General features: G+C 33.2%; 1 protein-coding gene across 2 annotated transcripts in view; it reads left to right on the top strand.

Annotated features, from left to right (window-relative positions):
• Positions 1-3,397: 3,397 nt before the first annotated feature.
• Positions 3,398-9,767, top strand: part of LOC135136108 (nephrin) — a 669,732-nt gene continuing 663,362 nt past the window's right edge. For both annotated transcript variants that reach the window (XM_064065236.1, XM_064065237.1), the window contains exon 1: positions 3,398-3,849. In XM_064065236.1, coding sequence (XP_063921306.1) covers positions 3,780-3,849 — 70 coding nt within the window. In that variant the 5' untranslated portion in view covers positions 3,398-3,779. The remainder of the gene's footprint in view (positions 3,850-9,767) is intronic.

The raw sequence follows: 9,767 nt of genomic DNA, 5'->3' as shown, positions 1-9,767 counted from the left end.
TAAACTAATTTGTAGCATCTAAAATATTGAGACGAGAATGAACCAGACAAAAAAGAAGCTTTATAATTAGGGTCAGGAGTTAGGTTATTAGGAACAATTGAGAGAAAATGTTTGTTAATTGCCTCCACATCAGTTAAGTCAGAGGGAAGTTTACTGTTTGATCCAACAATACCCAAAGATTTTATTTCCCGCCACATATTTTTATTATTATTCCCATACTTATTGAATTTGTAATGGAAATATGCCTTCTTTTCATTGAGTAATGCAGTATTATAATAGTTTCTCAGCTGACAGAAATATTTTTTGTGAGTTAAATTTCTGGTATTTTTGTAGCGAAGCCATGCTTTACACTTTAATTTTCGGATTAAGTCAAGTATTTCAGTGAACCAAGGTTGTTTTCTACTGGAAGTTTTTACTGCTTGCAGCGGAGCATGTGTATTAAAAAGAAAAAGAATTGATTCATTTAACTATTCGATTTTTGAGTCAATATCAGGTAACGTGTATACGTAATTCCAGTCAATAGTGGATGCATCTCTAGTAAAGAATTCAAGGTTGAAATTTTTGAAACAGCGACTGATTCTAGAATAAGGTTTTTGCTTTTCCATATATAAATTGAGTTAGCAAGTAACAGCGTTGTGATCCGTAATCAGATACTCCTGAGTTTAACACAGGAGTATCTGAGTAAATTCGTGGTGTGTGGTAAATCTTTAAATTGAGCTTCAATATATTTCAACTGCTCCTTTATATTTAAAACAACAATTTTTATTACCTCAAAATTGTTGGGATAGAACAACCCGGTCTGCAACTATGTACGCCAACGTGTAATGACAGGTACAGGCGGCAAGGGAAGATGTGGACACATATCTTTATATAACCCTACTCTATGTGGCGCTTTGAGAAATATTTTTTTACAAGTGCTAATCAATAATAAATTCGCAAATGCGGTGTAGCATGAGCAAAACAGGTGATATATAATATATTTGTAAATTTGACTTTTAATAATTTACAGCCTTTGATCATATATGGGATGGCATCACTGACAAATAACAGAACGTTTTTGTACTTTTTGTCTGCATTGTCATAAATACTGTACAATTAGCCGTCGGTATTGTTAGATATAATATTCAAACAACCACATTCACAACCCAGCGTCCCAACGTGTTGATGGTTTTATCCGTGGAGATCCGGATATAATTGTCACCAATACTTGTTTTTATTTTTTCCATAATATGTTCATAACATTGGGGTAAATGCTGCTGCTTTCCTGCAAGTCTTGACAGCAAACACTACCAATCAACAGGCAAATAACAACTGCCGAATTGCTGAAACAGAAAGTACTGATGTCTAGTATGTCCACTATGCGCTCCGCGTTCTGTTCTGTCGCACGCCTCTGCAGACTAGTGGTGGGAGTAAATCACTTAAAGCCGGCGAAGCATAGTCATGCCTCATGATTCTCTTCTATATGGAGTGACGAGGTTGAAATAAAGAACTAGTGTTTGATGTCCTGTCTCAATAAGTTATTGGGTTTATTAAATAAGTACTTAATAACTATTGCTGTAATATCAATATGTGACAAACGCATTAAGTTTTTTGTTATTTTATCATGTTGCTTGAAAAGACTGAAACGCTTCCAAACAAGAAGGACAGGGATCCATCACTTATGAATGACGAACGTTGTGAATATCTGAACGATTCATTTGCGTGATGTTGCATTTTCCTACATGTATAGCATTGTCATGTTTTAAAATGTTGCATGCTATTGTTATGCTTCAAGAACTAGTTAGTTACACAGACAAGCCGTTAAAGATACTGTTTTCTAGATTTTGCACGAAATAACAAAAACACGAGCACTTAGAATGCACTTTTGTGGGCAATAATAATTTTAGTTATTATAGTAAAAAATTGCTCTGAAGTCATTTAGAGAGAATAAATACAAATGATTCGAAAAATTACAAAATAAAATTTTGCCATGCATGTTACAGGTGAGCTTTTTAATTACTAAATTTTGGAGGACGTCATTCGCTTTCTAGTGGGGATCGTTAAACAAATCAATTGGTTCTGTAGTTTCGGAGATCATCTGCCTAATAAAAAAGGGCACAGACAATGGAGGAAGGAACATAAAGAAGGAAGCGCGCCATATTTCAGCAATGTAAACTTCTGGTATCAATGCAAGCACCTTTTACCACAAATTTTCAATTAGAGCGTGCATACTTACTTTAATAATTTCATCAAGCCAGCACTGGCCAGTGCCGTATGATTATATTTTTGACATTTTCGCTCTTAATCTCGTGTTGAACGTTTTGTTTTGGATTTGTGTTAAGTATTTAGTGTTTGTTTAAAAACTTTTAAAATGGTTACTTGCAACTTGTGTAAAGTTACAAATGCTTCCAGGTCAACAATTTGTATAAAAACAATGATCGAAAGCTGTTTTGACAAAACTTCCCTCCGACAAATCTAGCTCTTTAAAAAAATTATAAAATTTGATTTACGATTTTCGTTTAGTCATAACCTCTATAATATATTTAAAGCACTTAACCAACGGGATAAAATGTCCTTCAGCACTAGGTAATAGCAATCTGAAGCTCAAGTGTTTATTTATGTTTATACATCCGAAGAATGTCACGTAGAAATTCGTTAGATTTGAATGAGTCTGTCTTCTCAAAACAGAAGACTAAAATTGTTAAATTTGTGAAGACGTCATATTACATTATTATGATTAAATGGAATAAATAATAATTGAATTATTATTATTATTTATATTGGCTAATGTTTTTACTTTTTCATAGGTACATGTCTTTAAATAAGTATTATTCACACGATCTCGTAAGTGTCAATTATGGATTATAGAAAAAATTTGAAATTATTTTGTATCAATCGAATGTTGATTTTGTGCTATTTACCTAGATTCGAACGATAAATACTAATTCGTCAAATTGTTTCCTTTCTATTATTAAAAAGTGTTTATATGAATAAAGTATAAATCAAACCCCTTAATAATCAATTATTAATTATTAATGGGTCATAGTTTGATTCCGTATCCCTGCAGTCTCACACTTGTGAATGAATATTGCCAGAGGTACTCAACAAACTGGGTCAAACAGACCCTAATTAGAGCAGCGCTTTGTCGCAATAATTATACCACCCTCCAGATCGGTCTAGGATCGTGCGATCAATCCATTCCTCTGCGAGAACGCCAGGATCAATGTAGGTAATGTTACGGATTGATAAAGAATTTGAGGCATTCACCGGTAAACATCGAAAATACTTCAGGGTTGTATTCAGGTGGGTCCGGGTGCGCATCGCGCGACATCAAGCAGGCGAGGGTGCGATATGGTGGGGAGTTTTCGCGCGCACGCTTTGAACGTTTTCAAGTAGACGGCAGTCAGTAGCACGCGAGACCTGCAGCAACAAACGACCCGCTCCGGAACAATTCCGGTGTTTTGAGTCCGGACCCGCCCACCTTCGGTGACATATCCTCCGCTGTACATGTGTACGGAGTTTACAGGGAGATTTGCATAAATTCCGTGTTCCTGGATTGTTATTTACATATCTGACAATGTTCCGGCGCACGTCAACCGGATTTTAATTGCGGATAAGTTTCCCGGAGCGCTCCAGAGACGTTCGCTCCGGAACACGATAAACTCGCTGAAACTTGAGTGATTAATCTCGTCGATTGATGGTGTACTGTGCTTGTTTTTCTTTGAGTTTTCTTAAAACAGAGTTCGGTCTGTGCTTGGATGAGTGCTTGGGGGATGCTTGAGTGTCGATAACACATCAACATGGTTGCGGTTTTGCAAAAATTCTTGATCATCCTTGTTGTCGGGATTTTGCCGAGGGTGACAACACAAGGTAAGAGGTTGTGCGTTTGACAGGGGGTATTTCCGACGCTACAACTTGAACTTACTTCAGAAGGTGCTTACAATGTCGCATCGATGTAATGACACCGAAATTCTCCGTTGTGAGATATTCGATATTGCGAAAATCGCACTCAAAAGTTCCGCTCTGGAAATAATTTACAAACGCAATCGCCAAAACCGGAGTACCACCCTAAATATTTTATTAGGTTGCCAGATTTTCGAAAGGCTATGTCGCGATTTTTTATTCATCTGCTGAAAAAACTTTTTCAAACTTAGAAAATAAGGAATAAATATTAAAACGGTTCCTAACAAAAATGAAGTTTTGAGCAGTGAAACGAAATGGAAAAACAACTTATTAAATTGCGCGCTGACTTATTAATAACATTTTAATGAATACATAAATATTTATTCTTTATCTGTAATTGTGATGGTGAATTTGATCGAGTTTATTCTAATATTTCACAATTTATTCAGGGAAGAGAAAAATGTGCAGGGTATGTAAACGCTGCAGATTACAATCGAATAAAAGATTTTCTTCGGTGAAAGGTATTCGCTTCAAGGGATGCTTGACTTTTTGTTATTTTTTGGAGATAAATCTTAAAATAAATTTCAGTGTGTTAGGGTTGAGTCATGAATTTAAAGTAACTTAATCTCAGTGGAAAGTTTGACATATGACATTTTAAATTTCATCAGACATTTTTCGTGAGTCTTTTGGCTAATGAATAGTCTAATTATCATATAGTAACAGTAAATAATAAATAAGCAATTTATAGTATTGGTATTAAAACGCATGACAGACTGTATACTTTGTTGTTACACCAAGTCATGTAAAAAGTTTCATATCATGTTTGGTATATTTTTAGACATCAGTTTTCCTAATGGATCTTATTACAGGGATGACGGAACAAATTCACATCGACACTTCTCGCGTGATAGACTTAAATATTCTACGAGGGGTGTATATACTCCTATTACTATTTTTTCAACTTTCAACATTTTTCAAATCAATATTTATTTTGTCATACTTTTATTAATAGGTTTATTTACATACACATAAATATACCCACTAAGTTTATGTCATCCACAAAATATTAAAATAATGTGGTACATTGCAATACGAAATAAGTATATTAAAATTATTTTACGGAAATAAGCTCCTTTAGACAATTTTTGGGTATTATTTAATAAATTGGGGTTATAATTATATATTATTATATTTCTAGGAAAGTGTATAAAACAAAACCAAGTTTATTTTAAATAAATAAAAATACTTTGAGATTTTAGAAGTTGAAACCTGCCCCGGATTTTAATACATATGTGATATCCTGTGTACGTACATATAATGTTTCATCCAAGGTTTGCTCACCCTCCAGACTTATGTGTGAAGATAAGCTGCGGATGAAATCTGGATAATCTGTGTCATTCGTTGCCGGTTTTGTTCGAGTGGTCAAGACGTCGGCACGAAATTAGAACAACAATTTCAGTAAAATAGCGACAATACAACAATAGACTGCTGAAGCCAGCCTTGCTGAAAATTTTTGTTTAGGATTTATTTAAATTTTAGTTAATTATTCTGCAAGTTTTTAACATATCTCTTATACAGTAATAGTTGTTTACATATTTCCTCAAATTAGTAAGCTGCAGTCTGCAAGCATTTCAAGAATTCAGCTGCTTCCGGCGAGACAAATTTGTCAAATTTGTTTTCAAGCGTGTTGAAACTGCATGACCAAGTTTTAATGATCCTTTGCGGTGATTATAAACCTGTGAAATTAACAGCAGTTAAATTTAAACTATAAAAATGCATGTACTAGATTATAAATGCAACGGGTTACTACGCAAACCGGCAGTAAAATCTCAAATTGTAGTTCATGTTTGAAACTGCGCCACTTTCCTTGTTTAGAAACGTGAAGTGGTTTTTAAAGTTACCAGCCAGCCTGCTTCGAAGTATTTTGAATTTTCATCATTTTGTTTTTATTTTTAACGCCAAATTTGTATTGAACCAAATTCATTCAAATACAAAATAATTTTTTTAATTTAAACTTTTGTGTTAATTTTTTATGGATAGATTGAGGTAAAATTTACATTTAACCAAACTCAGTTATTGTTTTTCGTTAATTTTCTCAAGAGCAGAAAATTAAATTCTAAGTAATATATATGCAATAATTTATCAGCCATAAAAAATAATATTTATAAGAATAAGTAAAGATATTGTTCTTTTAGACATCATTTCCGCCGTCGTAATATTTGACTAAATATTTTTTTAGTGATGCATCAGATTTGACATGCTAATTTTGGAATACATTTGATTTTTTTTTTTTGCAAAATATTACATATATGGTTCGTAATTCGATAAAGTTGCGATTAGGTGGTCGTTATACAATAAAATTTAGGATTTTTTGTTATTACGAAATTGGAACAATATTTTCTCTTTCTGCGACATTTTACTTAAGTGTTCATGTTTTTTCTTTAATTTTTTAATTACTCTAAGAATAACGTAAACTCTTCCTAATTGAAATTTATGAAGAATTTAAGAGAATTATTTCAGTTTAGAGCTATTCGTTTGAATTCACTGATTTAGTTGACACTTTTCGATTCCATTGAACTTTCCTACTAACACTAAGAATTAAAATATTGTCTAATATTTAAAAGCAAAATTAAACTTTGAAGCAAGTACAACAACATGTCATAGAATTAGTGCGCCATCTTTGAATCCCCCTGTATATGTAATACTTTACAACCCATTTTTGCGGGAAAAGTATTGATAAACTTTTTTGTTCCAAAAGTGGCTTGATATCGTATCATATAGCTGCAGTAACTTTTAAGGATACAAAATATTGAATCGTTTATTCGAGTCTTTCTGAGTGACGTGTAATTGAGCTGTCGCTCAAAAACTAATAAAATTTACTAAACCACTTTAAATTTTAGTAAGAGGGATATCAAAGTGATGTTCGTCGAAGCGTCATAGAAAAGGTTCGGAACCCTCGCATATTATTGCCTTAAAATGGGCAATGCCAAATAAAGCAGAATGGTATATACAGGGAACAAGATTTTAATCTATATCTTTCTGTTCAAAAAGCCATATGATTTACTAAAGCCTGAAGAAAACTCTTTACATTCTCCTCCTTTGAAAAATACCCAACCTCATACATCATTAACGACAAGACCGATAAAGACGACTGAAACGGGAAGGAAGTCTACCCGATTCCGTATATTTTCACAAACACAGGTTGCTACTGGAGGGTTTCCCCCAGTTTTTGTATAGAAAATGCAAACCATCAGAACGTCGAAACACTTTCGATGATAGCGAGTCGCATTAAAATGCGAAGAGATTTCCATTCTCTTTAATTATTTTTATTGTTCCGTACTTTGTCGTTTCCGGTCTACAAAAATTCTCCCCCAACTTAGCGTTTCCATCTTTCCAACTGCGAAAATTTCTGCTTATTTATTTGCTTGTCAATCATCCCACAAATGCGCTTTTAGACAAGTTAATTAAAAATGTCGCAAAGTTGAGCAAAAGTTTCGAAATTTCGGTGCCGCCTTATTTAAAAAATAAATTGCCAAATTAATCAATAAATCTGTAAGCCGTGAAGACTTCGCCGTCATTAAGCTAAATAAGGTTAGTTTTTCATCGTCTTCTGCCGATTTTTATGGGAGCGCTTTGACGTATCGACCATATGGCAGTCTTCTTCCACATCAAGATCGGCACGCAATGCCGATTTATTTATAGCTTTTCATATTTATGTGTTCTAATGAAAAGGTTTGATTTATTCACCGAGAGAAAAGCCGTTTCCTTTTTCACAGCGACGCTATGATAAAGATGCGTCGAGTGGAAAGTACGGTCGGGAGGGGTCTTCTTTCAAATAATTGTTTTCTCTGCTAGATTTTAAAATTAAAATGAGAAAATCCCTCAAGCGTCGAGTTTAATAAATATATCCAAATAAATATAGCTTTAAGGAAACCCACCTTTATGTATCTTATCTTATAAATGGAAGGAAACAAAGATGACCAACTAGCATTTTCCTTCGTCAAAAGTGTAGATAGAGACAATATTGTCCATGTGTAAGACAAAGCAACTATCAGGAATCAGGTACTTTTCCCCTTTCAAGATTTGTTATAATTTATTATTCAATCTTCTTTTAAAATACTGATGAGGTTGACTTCAAAACTTTTAACAATGTTAATCAATAATGTTACTAAAATATAGATACTTACTTACTTTGAAATTTAGTTTTATATGAACCACAGTAAATAAGTGTAAGCTTTTCAAATCGCATACATTTGAAAATTTATCCAACGTCGTTTGCGTCTTTTAGAGCTACCAATTTAGGTGAATATCGGAGAACTTTTGCTATATTATTAAGGTTTCTGTGGCAGTTTACAATTTTTGTTGAACTACAGTTGTAGTCACATCAAAAGCTTTACTCAAATGGTAAAGTAGGAAGGAAAGTATTAAATATGTATTCTACAAAAATGTTTACATCATTACAGTAACGAGATTATAGCTGCTGTAGCAGCATTGAAAGCATTCTGTTTTAAATACGAAATCTCTGTGTACGAATAATTAATTCACTGTTTCATTCTCTTGTAATAAGCATAAATTACAGACAAATACTTAACTTGCACTTTAATTAGGAAGTATTCTAACTCTAGACAGGTCGCACCTATATCACTAATATTACTTTGTAGATTACATGCATTGAGAATTGCATTAATTACGAGTAATTTGAAGGGTGGATTGGACTAGTTAATATTCGATATTAGTAGTTATTTGAACAGCTGCTAACAGTAACATAACAATGAAATTTGCAACAATTAGCACTATTATACTTCTGATATGTTAGGTTTGGTTCATACGAGTGGAAAATCCGAACGCGAGCGTTGGCGTTGGTTTGTAGACTTAGCAGATTCAATAGTAATGCAGCAGGAAGAATTGGAGGTTGAGGAAAAATCTACTTACGAAATAGACCCACTAATTGGAGAAATTAATTGATTTGCTACATTTAGTCGATGTGCAAAGAATTTTCTATGTATCCTCCTGCTACTTGAGAAGATTTGCAGCCTGGATGTCTTTTTAATGTTCTAATATTCGCACCTGAATTTACCAACGTAGTGGCTGAGGTACGGCGGAACCAGTGACTTGTGGATTTTCTAAATTCAGAAATATGGCAATTTGTTTAGGCATATTCCCCAGTTTGTTAGTTCCAATTACTTGTCGTGTACAATTATTTTTTTGGAAATTAATTAAAAAAATATCAGAAGGAACATCACAAGGTCTCAAAGCCCAGTATTTCTTTACAATATTATAAAAATATCCCGTGATTGTAAACTCTCTTGGTTTTCTATTTTTTGTATTAGGAATTGCAATTAGTAGTGCCGATCTCAAATCTTTCGGAAATTTTAATGTTGTCAAGCTCATTCTTGCGACAAGCACCCAAAATACCAATGACAAGAACGACCTAAAGAAAAAACATTTCATTAAAATTGCTGTTTAAATTAGACTCCTAATTTTTAATACCTTTGTGTGTAAATATATCTCATTCGGAACATTTCTTAAGAATTGGTTAATATTTTCTTCTGAAAAAATCTTCGATTTCTTAGGTACAGAAGATGTTGTACCTTGAAATATTGAAATATTTTGATTTTGGAATTATTAAATTCACTAATGTTCGGGGAAAAAATTATTTTCTAAAATATATTGAGAATTGTATCAACTGAAATAATAAATATCGAAAAGTTTTCGATATTTTTTTTAATCTTCATGTTCTATTTATTATAAGTAGTTTTTACTTCCCGATCGTAATAAACTAAGGAAGGATTGCAACAGGTCCATCAGACGAATTGCTACTTTCATGTTTTCTCGATGTTTCATGACCCCTAGAGCATTCCAACTTATTTTGAACACATTTTCAA

The sequence above is a fragment of the Zophobas morio genome, unplaced genomic scaffold, assembly GCF_036711695.1.
Source record: "Zophobas morio isolate AGI-343-1 ecotype UQ-CSIRO unplaced genomic scaffold, CSIRO_AGI_Zmor_V1 ptg000026l, whole genome shotgun sequence".
In the NCBI taxonomy this organism is placed as follows: Eukaryota; Metazoa; Arthropoda; class Insecta; order Coleoptera; family Tenebrionidae; genus Zophobas; species Zophobas morio.
Note: the sequence above shows the minus strand (reverse complement) of the source record. Positions and strands in the feature narration are given on the sequence as shown.